A 21,712-nucleotide genomic window follows, 5' to 3' on the forward strand; every position below is an offset into this window, starting at 1 on the left:
TCCCCTGCTCTTGTCTTGGGCCAACCAAAGCCTTGTGAGTGGATTTGGTTGACAGAAACTGAAAGAAGCTTGTCATATCTATATATGTGTATGTGTAAGCATTTGTATTTCCTTGTCTTGACATCATGTGATGGTTGAAAATGATTGTCATGTCAGCTTCATACAAGCAGTGTTGTTCATTTGCAATATTCTGTGGAAACATGTCTGGCTACAGGGGGGGGGGGGTTAAATATTAATTCTTTGGGAAACAGGTGAGGGTCAATGACAGGAAGGAGAGACAGGTGTAGAGAATCTGTCTCCATAAACTCTATCTGATTGATGCAAGCATGGGAAAATTGGCATAAAAATGATGATGATGACGATGATGGTGGTGGTGATACTTTGAGATATTGAAACATCTTGTGTGTGTGTGTGTGTGTGTGTGTGTGTGTGTGTGTGTGTGTGTGTGTGTGTGTGTGTGTGTGTGTGTGTGTGTGTGTGTGTGTGTGTGTGTGTGTGAGAGAAGCAATGTGTTGTAGGATAATGTAGAATTGTATTTCAGAAATGTTAATATTTAACCCCAGGCTATTTATGATTGAGTAGATCTATGATGAGAGGCATTCCAGATGTGATTTGCATACAGGCTTGTCCCTCCAACCCTCTCCAGCTGAACATTACTAATCTTGCAGGCTCATAGGTGCTGGTGCCACATAAAAAGCATCCATGCTGGTGCTGCGTAAAAGCACCCAGTACACTCTGTATAGTAATTGGTGTTAGGAAGGACGTCCAGTAGTAGAAACCATTCCAAAACAGACATGAAGCCTGTACAGCCCTTCAGCTGGTCAGTTCCTGTTAAACCGTCCAACCCATGCCAGCATGGAAAACACGTTAATTGAAAAATGACGAGCATATCTAGGACCAAGGTGTATAAGAGTGGGGTTGGTCTGATAAATTATTATGCAGATTGAGAACTAAAGAGAAGCCCATAACTATCTGGTTCCCATCATTATTTAAACAAAAACAAACAGCTTCGTTGAATTTTGACAAGACATCTTGTTCCCACAGCCTGAATGTACTCTTGCTCCACCTACCCAAATTTTTCCCAGAAGCTTTGAAGGACTCTATTATCCAACATGTCCCCCTTTCCCTTTTAAGATGGTAGGATGTTATTTGATAAAAATTCATGCATAGAGGCCTTTTCATCGGTTTGTATTTCTGGAATGTAGTGTAAAGCTTGGAAGTGGTTTTAATATTTTTTATGTTTCAGTTGGATGTTAACTTACTATATCTTATTCCTGTAGTCTAATATTTTCATGTTATCTGTTTGAGTAGTTTCTTTCATAGGATTTAAATAATATTTATCTAGCATCCTGTGAAAGGAGGAAGATAGCCAGACATCTGTATATATTGATCAGCCTGGTGTAATAGATTCTTCAACAACAGGTATCAGACTGTTGATTTTGCAGTATTCTTCAGCTGTATGTGTGTGTGTGTGTGTATTTTTATATTTATATATATGTATGATTGGATATGACAATTAAACAACATAGGTATCGATTCTAATGTTAGGCACGTTAAAGGAGTACCAAGTTATACCCGTGTTCATTTTTCAACATCATCATCATTTAATGTCTATTTTCCACTGCTAGCATGGGTTAGACAGTTTGACTGGAGATGGTAAGCTGTAGAGCTGCACCAAGCTCTACTCTGTTTTGGCTTGGTTTGTACAGCTGGATGCCTTTCCTAACGCCAACCACTCCACAGAGTGTAATGGGTGTCTTTTACGTGTCACCAGTATGTGTATCTTTCATGTGACACCAGCACTGGCCATGACTTCACTTAGCTTGATATCTCTCCTCATACACATCAATTCACCAGAAGTCTCGGTCACTTGTTATCATCTCTGTGAGACTCAGTGTCCGAAGATCACATTTCACCACCTTGTCACACATCTTCCTGGATCTAATTCTTCCACAGGTTCCTCCCACAAATAGAGATCAGCATTTTTCTACACAGCTGTCTTCATCCATACACATAATATGACCATACCAGCATAGTCTTTTGTTTTGCACATTACATCTGATGCCTCTTATACCTAATTTTTCTCTTAAGATACTTACACTCTGTTGTATGTGCACACTGACGTTAAACATCTAGTGGAGCATGTTAGCTTCATTATATACATACATACATACATACATACATATATATATGTGTGTGTGTGTGTGTGTGTGTGTGTGTGTGTGCTAGCATGGAAGGCAGATGTTAAACGATGGTAGTGTTGGTGGTGGTGGCGGCGACGGCAGTGATGAGGAGGATGATGATGATGATGATAATGATGATGATGATGATGAAATTTTACTTGCTTACATAATCTCAGTGTGCCCAGTAAGGATTAGGAATTTATCTCTGTTGAAGACCTGGTATTATGTATTTAATCTGTCTATTGTGATTTGTAAATGCAGTCTAGATTGACGTGGAACATAACCCACTCTTCCGTTTAAAATACATGGTCTGTGTTGATTTGAATGATCTTTGCACATACATGAACTTTAGTGCAATGCTTAGTATGCTCTGTGACTGCCATAACGTGTTGCTATTGTTCTTTCTTTTTAGAATTGTATATGAAATACTCACAAGAAGCAGGATTCTATTCCTTCTTTTTAAAATGTGTCTGACTGACTGTCTGTCCGTCTCTCTCTCTCTCTCTCTCTCTCTCTCTCTCTCTCTCTCTCTCTCTCTCTCTCTTGTGCTTTCTTACATACTGATGGAGATGGAAGACTCTGACATTGCTTTCAAAATATGAGCATCCTGATGTTCAACCAACTAAACAATTTTCTCATTGAATTAGCATACAAAATGGCTGAGTATTACTCACATACATATAACCTTGATATACCTTCATTGCTAGAATCAGTGTGACACAAATGTGATAAGGCTGGACCTTTGAATTACAGGTACAATTCATCTAACAGCATTTTTACAGTTTCTGTTTATTCAAATTCACACACATGGTGTTGATCAACCCAAGGTTATCGTACACTTACTAAAATGCCACTCAGTGAGATTGAACCTGGAAACTAATGATTGTGAAGTAAACTGTTTAACCACTTAGCCATATTTAACTCCTCAGCCTGCGTTCGTATATACACACATATACAAACACACTTTTTAAAGCAGAATGCTGAAAATTTTAATTAAACGCGAAGATATCTTGTTTCAGTCATTTGACTGTGGCCATGCTGGAGCACTACGTTGAAGGTTTTAATCAAAGGAATCAAATCTAGTACTTATTTTTTTAAAGCTTGGTACTTATTCTATCAGTCTGTTTTGTCGAACTGCTGAATTATAAGGACATAAGCAAACCAACACCGATTGTCAAGTGGTGGTGGCAACAAACACAAACACACACACACACACGCGCACACGCACACACATGCACACACACATACACACTAGGCTTCTTTCAGTTTCTGTCTACCAAATTCACTCACAAGGTTTTGGTTGGTTCGGGGTGATAGTAGAAAACTTACCCAAGGTGCTATGCTGTGGGACTGAACCCAGAACCTTGTAATTGGGAAGCAAAATTCTTCAAAAACAAATGAAAGCCATCTATAATTTGGAAGATATAGTTTGCTGTGCTCAATTCAGATGACAGTACCCCACTCTCTCAGTGAAGGCATGTGGCTTAGTGGTTTGGATAATCGGTTCATGATCGTAAGGTCATGAATTCGATTCCTGGCAGTGCGTTGTGTCCTTGAGCAAGACACTTTATTTCCTGCTGCTCCAGTCTACTCAGCTGGCAGAAATGAGTTGTACCTGTGATTCAAAGGTCTGGCCTTGTCACATTCTGTGTCATGCTGAATCTCGCTGAGAACTACATCAAGGATATGCATGTTTGTGGAGTGCTTGGCCACTTGCAGGTTAATTTCATGAACAGGCTGTTCCGCCAATTGGATCAACTGGAACCCTCATCATCATAACTAACAGTGTCATGCAAACCCTACTCGCCTGCATAAACTTTCTCTGCTGCTTTGTCAAAAGTAATTGATATTTTATCTTTACAGGATGGGTGTATCGACCGAATATTCGCCAACGTTTTGAAGGTACATTTAATGATATCCAAGTTGACAACAAACTGACAGAGTCAATCCTACCCAAAATAATCTGTGACCAAAAGCAACAAATCCCTCAGATGGCAGTAATACCCATTATTTATCCCCTTTCCAACAACACAATGACCCTAACTATGCCAGCTGAAGGATCAATTAACTCTAATCCTGAACCCAACAACTTAGAAAATCCGATGCTCAATACTGAGTTTGTTTCTGCTAATAGTGTCCAAATGTGCCAAGATCAAATGTATTCTGATGTTTGTTCATGGGAATCCAGTTGGTCAAATCAAGATATTTCTGGTAAGTTGATTCATGTAAACTGAGGAGAGGATTGTACTGATATGTATGGATATATGATGTTAATTGAAGGCGGCTGGCTCAGTGGTTAGAGCGTCAGGCTCATAATCATGAGGTAGTGAGTTTGATTCCTGAACTGGGTTGTGTGTTGTGTTCTTGAGTAAGACACTTTATTTCACGTTACTTCGGTTCACTCAGCTGTAGAAATGAGTTGTAGCATCACTGGTGCCAAGATGTATCTGCTTTTGCCTTTCCCTTGGATAACAACAGTGGCATGGAGAGGGGAGGCTGGTATGCATGAGTGGCTGCTGGTCTTCCATAAACAACCTTGCCCGGACTTGTGCCTGGGAGGGGGACTTTCTAGGTGCAATTCCATGGTCATTCATGACTGAAGGAGATCTTTCATGATGTTAATGGAGAATGAATGTTGGAGGGAAAAGGTCTCTATACTGATAGAGGAGTATACCTATGGCAGAGAAAGATTTAAGAGGTGAGGAAGAAGTAGTGAAGTTAGATCTAAGACTACTGGTCCTCACAAATGAGATGAGAAAAGACCTATATGGTAAATCTGTTCAATCTATGCTAGTCTGGAAAGATGTTAGGACATTGATGTTGAGGTTAAAGATTATATATATCATCATCTATTTATATCTATAAAAGGCAGGATGTGTGTGTGTGTGTACACGAATGAATTTATGCACATCCACAAATTAGCACGCATGTCGCTCCAATTTTAGGAGGACAATGGTCACAACCATGGCTGTGCTTTTGTCTGTCAGCTTATTTTTCTCGAGGCACTCGTGGATTGCGGTAAAAATCGATTTTCAACCATAACTTTCACCAATTTTGAATGTGTTTGTGTTTGAGAGAGAAAGAGGTGTGTGTGTGTGTGTGAGATGGAGAAAGAGAGAGTGACAGCATACATTTTTAAAATTTATTTTTCCTTGCATCTTTTTTGAGTGAGTGAGTGACAAAGAGAGAGAGAGAGAGAGAGAGGGGGAGAGAGAGATAGCATAACGCCCCCTCTCTCTCTGTCAAACACACTAAAAAAGATGCGAGAAAAAGTAAATAAATAAAATTTACACTATCTCTCTCTCTCTCTCTCTCTCCAACAACACACACCTCTCTCTCTGTCAATCACTCACACACTCACTCAAAAAAGATGCGAGGAGAAAAAAATTTTTTTTAAATGTATGCTCTGTGTGTGTGTGTGTGTGTTTGTGTGAAGGAGAGTAACAGTGTACATTTTTAAAATTTATTTTTCCTCGCATCTTTTTTTTAGTATGTATTTGACTGAGAGAGAGAAAGAGAGAGGCGTTATGCTATCACACACACACACACTCTCTCTCTCTCTCTCTCTCTCTCTCTCTCTCTCTCTCTCTCTCTCTCTCTCTCTCTCTCAATCACTCACTCAAAAAAGATGCGAAGAGAAATAAATGAAAAAAATGTACGCTGTCACTCTCTCTCTCCCTCCCACACACACATCAACACCTCTCTCTCTCTCACACATACTTTCTATCTCGCACCCTACCATCAACATATACACACGTCCCTGTCATTTTCTCTCTCTTTCACTTTATGCTGACGTCAAACGAAATGTACATTTCCAGTTCAAAAAATTTACCAAATGCTGTACCTTAACAGCTGATAGATCATTGACAACTCTGTGACTCAAAACAAAGGATAGCCCTCGCTGAAACTTTTCTCCTGCCACAAAATCTTCGATGATATAATGATACCAGAAATAAATCACTGCTTTAATCCCCACCTCAAAAAAACCTACCATCCAATGAATGGACTGTGCTAAGCTCTACTGTCAGCTTTGGCATGGTTTCTATGACTGAATGTCTTCCCTAACACCAACGACTTTACAGAGAGTACTGGGTGCAAGTAACTCGCATGACAAGATCCTTCAACTGAGCGAGGAATAGGGGTGGCTTTGTGCTCGGTAATGAGATGTTAGAGTATGATAGAGGGACTAAAACAAGTGTGTTGCTGTAGTGGAGATTCATAGCTACTCCATATGTGTGTGTGTGTGTGTGTGTGTGGCTATGTGTGTGTGTGTAATCATTATTGTCATTGTACATTTGCTTTCTAGTTTGGTATGGTTTCTAAGCTCTTCCTAATCCATACTGCTTTACAGAGTGTACTGGGTATATTTTTTCATGGTACCCACGTAGGAGAGGTTATCATCATTGTCATCTTTTAATGCTCATTGTTCCATTCTTGCATGGGTCAAATAGAATTTATTGAGTTGATTGGTGTTAGGAATGGAATCCAGCCATAAAAACCCTGCCAAAGCAAACAGCGAAGCCTGGTGCAGTCTTCTGCTTAGCCAGCCCCAGTCAAACCATCCAACCCATACCAGCATGGAAAATGGTTGTTAAATGATGATGACGATGATGATGTCTGTGGCCAGATGCTCTTTCTGTCATCAACCCTAATGTGTTTCCAAGCAAGATAATATTTCCCTGTGGTTAGACATGTTTTCACAGAATATCGGAAATGAATGACACTGCTTGTATGACAGTGACACCCATTTACAACTATCATGCAATGTCAAGACAAGGGTATACACAAACAGACACATATGTATTCATACAAACATATATACATACATACATACCTGTATCCCCCTCATACAATGTGCATGCATGCATGTGTGTGTGTGTGTGTGTGTGTGTTGAAACAAGCTAATTTTATTTCCTGAAAACAACTGTTACTGTTTCTGTTGTCAGTGTTGTTTCAAGGATAAGCTGCCAAATTCCGAACCATTCTGGGTCGATTAGATACCTGTACCCCAGTTGCAACTCCCTCTCTCCTTTCTGTTTAGGTTTTGCCAATGAGGAAATTTGAGGTCAGCAATACAATCCAATAAAATATACGTCAGTTATACAGTCTCCCCACCATCTTTATGAAGAGAGAGGAGTCTTCAAGATGGCCAAATTGATAGAGTACTGGACAACCAGATGAGAGGTTTGTGGTTTGTATCCTATCACTAGCACAACACAGTGTCCATAGCTAGCAGAGACACTTAACTCTCAAATGTTTCAGTCCACCCAACTATATAGAGATACTGCAAGGTGGGACACTGTTGTTATCAGCTATGTAGCACTGTAAAATTGATGAATGTGTGATTAGCTAAAAGAGTAGCAAGTTTAGTTCTTGAGATTACAGCAGGCATGGGGAACCTTCTTGTAAGAAACAGGCCACATAAGACATGGCTTATCATTAGGGGGACCACACTACTGAAAAAAATTAATAAAAAATTTCGTTAGGCCTACCAGTCACAAAAGTCCTGAGGGCTGCAGTTTGCCCATGACTGGATCTACAGCTTGGAGAAGGACTAGCTCTGCTAAGCTGACAACCCTTTAGCGTTTAAACAGGCTGTATCAGACCCAAATATTCTAGCTGTTTTGTGTTCAAACTGGCCAAATCCAATCTCTCACACCTATCTGACAATGTCATTCTAAAAATAAAGAATCACATCATTGAAATCTTGAAGTTATGAGATGATGCATGATTAATTCAAAAGAAAGAGTATAAATATACATGACATTTGACAGAGTAATCTGAATGCTAAAAGGTTAACCTAAAAACATCACACGAAGCCAAAGTCTTCAAGCAGTGATACTAATGACCAAATGGAGTTATGAAACTCACCACTTCTGGTAAGAGTAATAAACTCCTTATCACTTTGATATCCTTTTCATCTAGAAATTACAATTTGAATGGATGAATGTTTGCTTTGTATCATTAGTGACATTAAATAGTCAAACTGGTGCATCTGTTGCACAGAGTTCATTATTGATACTGTTGCTGCTATTACTATTTCAACAGCTGCAAAACATTTGTAAATTTGGTACTTTAGAGTGAGTAGCATTTAGCAGATGAAGTTACAAATCAGTCTATGAATAAGATTCCAAAACGTGACAAACAATATTTCCATAAGGTCTGTCTATTTGCTGCTGGATGAATTATTGGTTGGAATGTAGAACAACATGTTCCACCCTGTGATACAATAAGTGAGTTTATGTTCTGCGTGTGACATGAACCCATGACCTGTAAGTTAAGATCTACAGTTATTTCACCTCCGTACTACTACTGTTGCTAACCTTTAAATGTATCAAAACTTTACCAGTTTATTCTTAGTATTAGTAATAATACACTGGTTAGATTTAATTAGTATTAGTAATAATACACTGGTTAGATTTAAGTCATTATATATTTCTATCTTTTTTTAAATTTATTTTTTTACTTGTTTCAGTTATTGAACCTGCAGTGTTGCTGGGGCACCACCTCAAAGGGTTTAGTCAAACTAACTGACCCCAGTACTTGTTTATAAGCCTGAAACTTATTCTTTCAGTTTCTTTTGTTTGAATTGCTAAGTTGTGGAAATGTAAACAAAACACCACCGGTTGTGAAGCAGTGGTGGAGGACAAACACAAACACATGGTACTCTTTGACTCAGGAGCTATAGTAGAAAACACTTGACCCAGGTGCTGTGCAGTGGGGCTGAACCCGAAATCAGGTTGCAAAGCGAGTTTCTTAACCACACAGCCTTGTTCACTCCTATGTTAAATTAAATGAAATTAATATTTTTTTAAAAAGGATTTCTCCTGTTCTTCTTTCCTGATTTATGAACATTTCCCTGTTTTTGTTGTGATTTCCTTCTTAAACAACTAACTATCCTTTAATCTTAGAGATTTCTTTAAGCTTAGAAAGCAGTTTGGAAGAAAACAGAAGGTAATATATTATACCATGAAATAAAGTAGGAACTTATGTATTGGGTAGGATTTTTTCCTTGGGTAAGAAGATATCAATGATAAATTTCTTGAGTAAAATGTTCCAAACATTAATCACAGATTTTGCATTATATTCTCATGCCTCTTTGCTTTAATCATAAGTTAATCCTCTCATAACCAACAATAGTTCATGAAGGTTGCTCTATAAGCATGGTTACCAGATGAAAAGAAAGCTAATCTTTCTTTGCATATGATGCTGGATCTCACCAGATAATTTTCTCAGAAGCTAAACTGGCATATATAGAAGCATGTGTTTTGTCAAGAAATACATCAAAATACCATGACCCAAGAGGTGCAAGCCATAATTCTTATACGTGTAAAGTGTATATAATTTTTATACATGTACAGTGCAAAATAAATGGGAAATGTTAAGTAAATTGGTGGCTTACAGTTCTTAAATAAAATCTTATCCATGCTTGGTCAAGATTTGTGAAATAAGATCCATTGCTAGTTCATCTTCCCACAGTTAATGTTACTAATTTTTAAATATATTGAAAACTTTCTGTGTTTATTATTAGTTGTAGTGGCTGTGTGATGCAGGCATGGCTGTGTGGCAATAAGTTTACTTTCCAGTCATGGAATGAATTTGCCAGCCAGAAAGAAGGCTATCGTATACATACATGCATGCATGCATACATACATACACGTATGTTTGTTTGTGTATTTGTGTCTCTTTGTCTTGACATAGCATGATAATTGTAAAATGATTGTCACAGTTATATAAGCAGTGTCACTTGTTTCTGGTATTCTGTGGGAACTTGTCTGGTAATGGAGAATTATTACCTTGCTTGGCAACAGGTGGTTTGTGGCAGGAAAGGCATCAGTCCATAAAAATCAACCTCAGTAAACTCCACCTAACCCATGCAAGCATAAAAAACTGGATGTTAAAGTGATGATAATGATGACGATAGCCAATATTTTATTAATTTGACTCCTTTTCTCTCTACATAATTTTAGCAAGCAGTTATATTTCTCCTTGGACAAACCTAAGAAGTGTAGTGTCATATTCCACAGCTGAGACGTCTCAAGGTCTTCAGTATAGCACTAAATATATGCTAAGTTCTGCTGCAACTCTCAATGCAAACTGCTACAGTCCTGCCTTATTAAATGACCAAATTCAGTCTAATCCTCCTGAATATTGGCCACTCGAGGAACAGTATAAAACTCAGCAAACTTCTTCAATGGATTCATTTCAAGGTAAGCAATTAGCAATATTTTCATGCAACATCTTCGGATCAATTCATAATTCTTTTGTGATTTAACTAAAATATAACCCAGATGGTCTCAATATATTTATGTGTGTGTGTATCTCAAACAAAATCACACTGGGTCCATTATGCAAATTTAGGCCTTTGATAAGATAATTTTTTTCTCTGACACTCACTACTATAGACTAATTTTAATCCAGACAGTCTCTTCTCCCTATCTTTACTTCATTATAATAATAATATTTACATATAGGTGCAGGAGTGGCTGTGTGGTAAGTAGCTTGCTTACCAACCACATGGTTCCGGGTTCAGTCCCACTTCATGGCACCTTGGGCAAGTGTCTTCTACTATAGCCTCGGGCCGACCAAAGCCTTGTGAGTGGATTTGGTAGACAGAAACTGAAAGAAGCCCATCGTATATATGTGTGTGTGTGTGTGTGTATATATATATATATATATATATATATATATATATATATATATATATATATATATATGTGTGTGTGTGTGTGTGTATATGTTTGTGTGTCTGTGTTTGTCCCCCCCAACTTCGCTTGACAACCGATGCTGGTGTGTTTACATCCCCGTAACTTAGTGGTTCAGCAAAAAGAGACCAATAGAATAAGTACTAAGCTTACAAAGAATAAGTCCTGGGGTCGATTTGCTTGACTAAAGGCGGTTCCCAAGCATGGCCACAGTCAAATGACTGAAACAAGTAAAAAAGAGAATAAAAGAGATAAACATTATAATTATTACTTGTACTGTAATGTTTTGCAGTATGCTGCTAGATTGCTTTAAATATTGATTTCAAATTTTAGCTCAAGGCCAGTAATTTCTGGGGAGGGGTAAGTTGATTACATCGAACCCCAGTGCTCAACTGGTACTTATTTTATTGATCCCAAAAAGATAAAAGGCAAAGTCAATCTTGGTAGAATTTGAACCCAGAAAGTAAAGATATATGACATGCTACTAAGCAGTTTTCCCAGCGTGCTAATGCTTTGAATATCACATGCTTTGAATATCACATGCTTTGAATATCACATGCTTTGAATATCACATGCTTTAATGTACTAAATATGTGCTGCAGAAATTGAAGTGCATTTCATTTGCCCATTCGTCTTTTATGCCATCAAATATTGTATGAGAAATCAAAACTGCTTTGGTGTAAAACTAGGAATAATTCTTTTCTTTTATTCTTTTACTTGAAGGATTTTAGTCAAACAAATTGACCCCAGGATTTATTTCCTAAGCCTAGTACTTATTCTATTGGTCTCTTTTGCCGAACCACTAAGTTATAGGGATGTAAACACACCAACACCAGTTGTCAAGTGGTGATGGACAAACAAACACAGACACAAAAACACACACACACACACATAGATATATACATATATAGCTACACCAGGTTCCAGTCTGATTTGGTATGGTTTCTACAGCTGGATACCCTTCCTAATGCCAGCCACTCTAGGAATGTAATGTATGCTTTTACGTTCCACCGACACAGGTACCATTTACATGACACTGCCAATGGCCACGACTATGATGCACAGGTGCCATTTACGTGGCACTAGTAGCAACTATGACTCCAATTCATGGGTGGCATTTACATGGTACTGACAATGACCACGACTACAATTCATCATCATCATCATCGTTTAATGTCTGCCTTCCATGCTGGCATGGATGGGATGGTTTGACAGGAGCTGCACCAAACTTTTGTAACTGTTTTGGCAGACTTTTTACAGCTGGATGCCCTTCCTAACACCAACCACCCAGCAGAGTGGACTGGATGCTGGGCACCTGCACTGACAAGGTCACCAAGAAACCTGCGAGGCAAAAATCTTTTGAGAGGGGAGGGAGCATTGGAGGAGGTGATCTTCTGATTCCCTTTACAAATCCTCCTGAAATCACTTTACCTTCCAAAAATATTAAAATAAATAGCACTGCAGTACTGATGACATGACTAAATCCTTCACCTAAAATTTGTGGCTTTGTTCTAAAGATAAAAATGATTTTTTAATTGGTAAGGTGATGGAATAGCAGAAACAGTACTGTGAAATTGAATACCTAGTGGTATTTCTTTACATCCCTTTCTGTTTTACATTTAAACCCTAGTAGAGGTTAAGTTTGTCTTTTATACTAATGATACACAGTGTGCTCCAGATGGACCACAAGGGATCCATACCAAAGTTTTTGGTGGTCAAAGGTGAGTTTTATGTCTTGCATAATGCATTATTGTCATCATTGTTTAACATTCACTTTTCCCTGTTCATATGGGTTGGATGGAATTTGTTTGGTTGCATTTTCTATGGTTGGATGCTCTTCCTGTTGCCAACCCTCACTTATTTTCAAGTAAGGTGATATTTTCCCATGACAAGACATGTCTCAGAAAACTGGAAATGAAAGACACCACTTGCATGACAGTGACACTTGTTTACAACTATCGCACAATATCAAGGAAAGATGACAATAACACATGCATGCATGCATACACACGCACATGCACACGCGCACGCACGCACGCACACACACACACAACAGACTTCTTTCAGTTTCTTTCTGTCAAATCTACTCACAAGGTTCTTGTCAGCCCAGGGCTATAGTTGAAGACATTCATCCAAGGTACCACACAGTGGAACTGATTCTGAAACCATGTGATTGTAATTGGAAAGCAAACTCCCTGTCACACAGCCACACCTGTGCCTGTTTAATACAGTTTAATATAAATTTATATTTGATGGGCCATGAAGTTTTCATCATTAATTTTGTGGATCACCCTCTGAAAAAGGATGCATGATACTGGTTTTTGCCTCCAATTCCAATATAGTGAATGATACAAGTTAAAAACAGCATTTTTTCAAAAAATATGTAACATTGTACAATAGTTAGCAATTATATTTCAATTCTTTTGTGACTATATTTCTAATGAATAGACTGTTTTGATTAATTTTTAATATAATGAAATTTGGGAAGAGTTTTGTAAACTATCTGTAATTCTTTATAATAGTATATTATTTTAGTATTGACAAATTGAAATCTCAAGATATAATTCATATTATAACAAGCTTTAGTGTGGTAGGTCTCAGATGAGTTGGAATTAAAAAGGTTAAAACCTCTCCAGTTTCATTTTTTCAACATTTCTGTTACATATTGTAGAGAAATAAATCGAAGAGATTCTTCTTAGTTTCTCTTTTGTCTTTCTTTCTTTCACTCATTCTCTTCTGTTATGTAACAAAGATGATGAACATTACAGAACAATGGGGCCAAGTCTATAAACCAGTTATTTTTATTGATTGATTACAGAGCAGTGGATTGGTGGAATTGTTGATGTATCAGAAAAAATGCTTTGTGCTTAGTAGTAATTTTTCTGGCTCTTTACTTTCTGAGTTCATAACCAGCCATGTTTAACTTTGCCTTTCATTCTTTCAGAGTTGATAAAATAAAGTACTAATCAGGTACTGGGAGTTAATATAATAGATTCTTAGAAACCATGTCAAAACTATGTCATAGAAACCATGTCAAAACAGACAACTGGAGTCCGGTGCAGCTCTACGACAGGACAGCTCCTGTCAAACTATCCAGTGCATGTCAACATGGGAAACAGATGTTAAATGATAATGATGGTGATGATAGTATTGATTAACTGGTGGTGGTGATGATGATGATGTAGTCAAAGTCTGTTAAACTTTATTGAATTTCCCAGTTGCTAAACATTTGGGATCTCTGTTATGAATTGGGTTGCAAGGCTATCACATACCTTGAGAAATGCAAGAGTGTCACAATATACTCTTTCCCAAGGCAGCGAACTGCCAGAAACATTAGCACACTGGGCGAAATGCTTTGCGGTATTTCGTCTGTCTTTATGTTCCACCAAGGTCGACTTTGCCTTTCATCTTTTCGGAGTCGATAAATTAAGTACCAGTTGCATACTGGGGTAGATCTAATCGACTAGCCCCCTCCCCAAAAATTTCAGGCCTTGTGCCTAGAGTAGAAAAGAATATTCCAAAACGATAAGGCGGCGAGCTGGCAGAAACGTTAGCATACCGGGCGAAATGCTTAATGGTATTTCGTCTGTCTTTACATTCTGAGTTCAAATCTCACTGAGGTCAACTTTGCCTTTCATCCTTTCGGGGTCGATAAATTAAGTACCAGTTGTGTAGGGGTTGATCTAATTGACTGCCCCTTCCTCCAAAATTTTGGGCCTTGTTCCTAGAGTAGAAAAGAATATATTCTTTCTTGTACCACAAGCTTTATTCCCTTTGCCTGCCTAACAAATCAGTAACTGCATATTAAATTCCAATGTTCTCATACTTATAATTTATCTTTTACTTTTTACTTAGTTCAGTCATTGGACTGTGACCATGCTAGGACATTGTCCTTGAAGGGTTTTATTCGAGTGAATGAACTCCAGTACTTATTTTTCTTTTAAACCTAGAACTTATTCTATCTGTCACTTATGCTAAACTGCTATGTCATTGGGATGCAAACAAACCAACACCAGTTGTCTTGTGGTGGTGGAGGACAAATACAAACACAAAGACACCCCCCCATACACACACATACAATAGGCTTCTTTCAGTTTCCGTCGACCAAATCTACTCACAAGGCATTAGTCGGACCAGGGCTATAGTAGAAGACACTTGTCCAAGATGCCACACGGTAGGACTGAACCTAGAACCATGTGGTTGGAAAGAAAACTTCTTACCACACAGCCACAACATATTTTTTTCTTTTCTCTTGCAGACCTTTCCAGTTTATCAACTACTCTAAAAACTGACGAAAGCAGTGAATCAAATGAAAATTTATCCTTTCTTGAATATATGCATGGTCAGGAATACCTCTTCAATTCAACAATGCCAGTTTCTGAGGAACCATTTATCTCCCCTGATAAGCTGTCTCCTATCTTACATAAGTGTTCTGACCAAAGTATATTGGAAATTCCTGAAAGCTATTCAAATTCAAAAGGTAATCATCTATGCCAAAGTATTTCAAATTTTTTATTTTACCTTCTTAATGGTACTGGCACACCCTTTCTTCTTTATAGCTCTTTTAGAATTTGAATCAAACTGTTTTGATCCATCCATATATATATATATATATATATAGTGTGAGTTTGGATGCATATATTATCCAGGCAGATACCATGGTAGCTCTCAGTTGTATTCCAGGTTACACCTAATCACATTAATTAGTATTTAACATCTATGACTACTAGGAATTGTCACTCATGCTGTAAATTCCTCCGATGGGTAATTCCATGTTTGCTTCATTTGATGGTAATATCATATGGAGCGTATATTAGCAATAATTATAATGATAGGGAATATCCTTAAAATTTATTTCCTTTTATTTTACAATGTCATACAGCATGTTTTTATGGTTATGACAACGTATACATGTTTGCACAAAGTATGTACAATTGCATATGCAACTGGGCATAATTTTCTGTGCCACTTTTTTCAGGGTCTTTCAACCAGCAAACTGAATTCAGTTAGTTGTTTATTGATTATATATATATATATATATATATATATATATATATATATACAGGGTGTGATGGGTAAATTGTCTTGCATTTTATACTTTTAATTATGTGCCTGTGCTTTGTTTGTTTTTGATTTTGTCAACTATACAGTAAAGTAGGGTCAGTTGGGTACCGTCTGTGAGAAAAACAGCACCATGACACAATTCACTCTGCCAGAAATTTGGAAACAACATGCTGTATTTCTTGGAATTCATGCCAGAAGCTCAATACGAGCATTTCAGAGAGTTTGGGTGTCAATCTGAGGACATGTACTAAGAGTGATAAAAATCAAACATCCAGTCAACATCATGGTGTTAAGAGTGATCACTAGTAATGGCGACATTATGCCTCCATTCATCTTCCCACATGGCCTCAGATTCAACACGGAAGCTTACATCAAGTGCCTGGAGGAGGTAGTGCTGCCCTGGGTCAAAAGGGTGGAGCTGCTGGAAGACCCTATGTCTGGCAACAGGACTGCACTGTAACACGCAAGCAGGAGAACCCAGTCATGGCTGTCAAACAATTTCTGCGATCACATCACCCCTAACATCTGGCTACCTAACTCCCCAGACTGCAACCCCGTTGATTATTATGTGTGGGGCACAGCTGAGGCCAACAAAACTTGCAACACCAAAGATGAACTGAAGGCAAGGATTATGGCAGCATTCACCAACTTAAACAAGGCGACTGTTCAGAAGAGCTGTAGGAGATTCTGAAGTCATGTGGAGGTTGTGGATGAAGCCAATGTCGATTTTATTGAATAAATTTACTCGTTAGTATTTCAAGATAATTTTATGTAATTTTGGTAAATATATATGTTAAAATGAGATGTCAGTGTTATTTTCATTTTTGTGTAATTTAGACGACAGTTTATTCACTGCACCCTGTATATACAGGGTGGCAATAAAGTCACTATACAGTTACTTACAATAACAATTAAGACAAAGATGGTTAGATGGTTCAATTGACTTTGGATGATTAGATGAGGATTCTCTGAAGCCCAGTAAGTGCAATTGTGTCTGTTTACACTTCCAGATAACTTGAATTGTGCTTTGTCAGACCACGCTATCTTATTGAGTAGAGTAGGTGTAACTTCAAACGATTAATGAAGATTTCGCAGAACTGTAAACGACGATATCCATCATCTTCAATTGATCCATGATTGAGTCATGGTATGTAAGGCTTGTAGTTTAATTCTTTCAGCATTATCTGAAGCAATCTTCTGTTTATGCCCAACCCCGGAGCACGTCGTCTTGTAAACTTCTCTCATTGGTCAGATTAACTTCTGATAAGCTACAATTGTAAACCAACTTTGATGAATTATAAGCTAGTTGTGAACCTGTTTCTGTGTTGTGTGTATTGTTTTGCTTTTTTTCTGATTCAGCTTTGGTTTTTTATTATAAGTAACAGTGTCGTGACTTTAATGCCACCCTATATATATATATATATATATATATATATATATATAATATATATAATATGTGTATGTATATATGTGTGTGTATATATATATATATGTGTGTGTGTGTGTATATATATATATATATATATATATATATATATATATATATATATATATATATGTATATATATGTATATATATGTATATATATATATATATATATATATGTATATATATATATATATATATATGTGTATATATATGTATATATATATATATATATATATGTGTATATATATATATATATATATATATATATATAAATAGGATGAATCAAAAGTAGTGCCCAGTTCCTGTTCTGGGGTTCATATGTATGACTTTCCAATTGGGAGATACTTTTGACTCCTAACTCTTGTTCTACAGGTTGGGATATCAAAGAGTATTGACAACATGATACATGATTTAGTAACTTTCAAAACTGCCAGTAATAATCTGCAAAACAACAAAGAAACGCATGACTTCCCAGAAACTGGGCACTACTTTTGACTCATGCTCTCTCTCTCTCTCTCTCTCTCTCTCTCTCTATATATATATATATATATATATATACATATACATATATAGGCAGGAGTGGCTGTGTGGTAAGTAGCTTGCTTACCAACCACATGGTTCTGGGTTCAGTCCCACTGCGTGACACCTTGGACAAGTGTCTTCTACTATAGCCTCAAGCCGACCAAAGCCTTGTGAGTGGATTTTGTAGACAGAAACTGAAAGAAGCCCATCGTATACATGTATGTGTGTGCATATGTTTGTGTGTCTGTGTTTGTCCCCCCAACATCGCTCGACAACCGATGCTGGTGTGTTTATATCCCCGAAACTTAGCAGTTCGGCAAAAGAGACTGACAGAATAACTACTAGGCTTACAAAGAATAAGTCCTGGGGTTGATTTGTTTGGCTAAAGGCAGTGCTCCAGCGTGGCCACAGTCAAATGACTGAAACAAGTAAAAGAGTATGTATATATATATATATATATATATATGTATACTCAAGGAAACCTGTATCCTGCAACACCTTGACGTGGTGTAAAGCACTCATGGCGGTGTTGTAAAACTGCCCATGCGGTGCCATGTAAAAGCTCCCATACAACAACATGTAAAAGCGGCCATGAAGTGACATGTAAAAGTGCCTGTGCTGTGACACACGAAAGCACCAATGTGACATCACGTAAAAGCACTTGTCAAGTGCCACGTAAAAGTAGCCATCACACTCTGTAAAGTGGTCAGCATTAGGAAGGGCATCCACCTGTAGAAATCATGCCATCTCAGCCTGGAGTCTGGTGCAGCTCCCCAGCTTGCTAGCTCTGGTCAGACTGTCCAACCCATGCCAACATGACAATGGATGTTAAATGATGATGATGATGATGATAATGTGTGTTTGTCTTGGCATTGTGTGATGATTTGTAAATGTGTGCTACCGTCATACAAGTGATGTTTGTTTTTAGTATGAAAAATAAATGTCTGGCCATTGGGTAATATTACTCTGGTTGGAAGGTGGTAAGGGTTGGTGACATGAATGGCATCCAGCCATTGAAAAATCTCCCTCAACAAATTGCATGGAAATGTGGACATTACACAATGACATTAAAATATGGATATTAAACAGTGGCAGCAACAATCATCATCATAGTCGTCGTCATCATTGTTGTCCTCCTCCTCATCATAATAATGATAATAATTATAATAATGATAATAATTATAATAATGATAATAATTAAAATAATGATAATAATAATAATAAATTCATTTGGGGTTTTGATTTGATTATCTACAGGTGAGAATTTTTTTTCTGTTAAAGATCTAGATGTCTTGGATGGACTAAAAGAAAAGTTAGACGACTGTCTTTCAGTTGACAACATACCACAGCTTGACATTGGCAGGTGAGTATTGTGATTCTGATAATTTTTGATAAGGTTTACCATTATAATCCTCCAAATTGGATGATGATAATCATTTTTACAGAAATACCATTTTCTTATATAGCACCAAAATTCTTCTACTGATCCCGTAATTAAAGAACCATTAGACCAGTGATTCTGAGTGCTTGAGGTTATAATACAATTGATGTTGTTCCTCTACTACCTGCTATTACAATAGTGAAACCATCTTTGCAAATTCACAAAACACTCCTCAGGTATATAGTGCTTACACTGCTTACAATAATGAGTAGCACCTGCCTATAATACTAAATCACAGATATGTCTACTGGATTAGCGAGAGTTATGTATTCTGACTGTTCAGTACCAGTAAATATATATATAAACTGTAGTCTGTTTGACTGGTGAACTTATATTTTGATAATTTGGCCAGTTGGTAAATCTCCTGATAAAGAAATATTCCAATTAAAACCTTGGCCAAGAGAGAGTCTTTTCACAGTTTCTCAACATTTGAAAAAGTAAAGCATTAACTCTTTAAACCAGCCATATCTAGTCCAAATATTCTACCTGTTTTATGTTCAAACTGGCCGGATCTGGATTCTTGCACCTACACTACAATGTTGTTATAAAAATAAACAATCCCATTATAACAAACTCAAAGCTACGAGATAATGCATGTTTTGATAATTCAAAACAATGTAAATTAATAATCATTACATTTGAGTAATCTGAAGTTAAAGTAATTTAAATGTTAAAGGGTTAATAATAGTCAGAAAATTTAGAAGTAAATAAATATTATGTTTTTGTACGGGAATGATAGAATCTCCTTTATCTGACGGTCACGTTTCAAACTCTTTTGAAGTTTCGAACGACGGAAAACAGGGCTGTTCTTTTGTTACTTGCCAAAACAGACCTTGTTGGTGCCATGTGAAAAGCACCCTATACAATCTGTAAAGTGGTTGGTGTTAGGAAGGGCATCCAGTCATAAAACCATAGCAATACACCCCTTGCTGGTGCCACATGAATAGCACCCAATCCAATCTGTGAAGTGGTTGGTGTTAGGAAAGGCATTAAAAATATGCCAAAACTGACAGTAAAGTCTGGTGCAGTCTTCTGGCTTGCCAGCTCTGGTTAAACCATCCAACCCATGCCAGCATGGAAAACAGACGTTAAATGATGAAGAAGAAAATGATGATAAAGATGATGATGATGGACTGTGGCCATGCTGAAGCTCCACTTTCTAAGGGTAGAGTTCATTACATTAACCCCTAGTACTTATTTTATTGATCCCAGAAGAATAAAAGGTAAAGGGGACATGAATGAGATCTGATTTCAGGACATAACCAAATACCATACAATATTTTGTCTATCATCTTTACTGCCATTTTGCTTTTATGAATGACAAAGTTGACTTCTGTGATGTTTGACGTAAAGAGCCAGGATAAGCTTGCTTAATAAATGTTTCAAATTTTGGCACAAGGTCAGTAATTTCGGGGGAGGAGTAAGTTGATCCCAATACTTGACTGGTACTTATCGATTTTAAAAGAACGAAAGGTAAAGTTGACCTTGGTAGAATTTGAACTCAGAGTGTAAAAATGGATGAAATGCTTCTAAAGATTTTGCCTGGCATGCTAATGATTCTGCCAGTTCACTACCTAAGCTCAATTAATAATCGTTGGTAATTAAGTTTAAGGTTATTAACTTTTCTTCCTTTATTTTTTTACAGATGGATGGCATACTTGAACCAACCAGAGCAATTTGATGAACAGACACTAGAGTTGTTTTTTAGTAACTCATCTGATCCAGAATTAACTGATACTTACTAAGGTTTGATAGGATTGATACCGACATTATAGATATTGCATTAAACTGATCAGTTTTAGCAAGCATCAGTAAATCTTTTGCAAAGCTATTCCCATAGTTCATGCTGTTTGATTGACATATCATGAAGAAACATTTTCAAATAAATCTTGAAACTATATGTTTATATTATTTTATAATATATTTTTTGTATTATTAGTTATTTATATTATTAGGTGCAGGTGTGGCTTTGTGGTAAGATGTTTGCTTTTCAACTACATGGTTTCAGGTTCAGTCCCACTGTGTATCACCTTAGGCAGGTGTCTTCTACTAGAGTCCCAGGCTGACCAAAGTCTTGTGAACATATTTGATAGGTGGAAACTGAGTGAAGCTTGTATACATATGTGTGTGTATGTATGTTGCTGTCTCCTTGCCTTGAGGTTATATGATAGTTGTAAGCCAGTGTCACCATCCTGCAAGTGCTGTCCATTTCCATCTTCTGAGAAATGTCTAGTCATGGGGAGATATTACTTTACTTGGAAACAGGTGAAGTTTGGCAACAGGATGGGCATCTGGCTACAGAAAATCCACCCCAACAAATTCCATTCGACCCATGCTACCATGTAAAAATGAACGTTAAATGATGATGA

The 21,712-nt window shown here is 37.3% G+C and overlaps 1 protein-coding gene across 7 annotated transcripts in view; it reads left to right on the forward strand.

Annotated features, from left to right (window-relative positions):
• Positions 1-21,243, forward strand: part of LOC106884225 (uncharacterized) — a 42,468-nt gene extending 21,225 nt beyond the window's left edge. For 5 of the 7 annotated variants that reach the window (XM_052976726.2, XM_089344152.1, XM_052976717.2 and 2 more), the window contains exons 3-7: positions 4,047-4,394; positions 10,154-10,393; positions 15,147-15,368; positions 19,160-19,265; positions 20,989-21,243. In XM_052976726.2, coding sequence (XP_052832686.1) covers positions 4,047-4,394; positions 10,154-10,393; positions 15,147-15,368; positions 19,160-19,265; positions 20,989-21,088 — 1,016 coding nt within the window. In that variant the 3' untranslated portion in view covers positions 21,089-21,243. The remainder of the gene's footprint in view (positions 1-4,046; positions 4,395-10,153; positions 10,394-15,146; positions 15,369-19,159; positions 19,266-20,988) is intronic. The other 2 variants (XM_052976721.2, XM_052976719.2) reach the window with 2 other exon arrangements.
• Positions 21,244-21,712: the final 469 nt, after the last annotated feature.

The sequence above is a fragment of the Octopus bimaculoides genome, chromosome 2, assembly GCF_046866305.1.
Source record: "Octopus bimaculoides isolate indiv1 chromosome 2, ASM4686630v1, whole genome shotgun sequence".
NCBI lineage: Eukaryota > Metazoa > Mollusca > Cephalopoda > Octopoda > Octopodidae > Octopus > Octopus bimaculoides.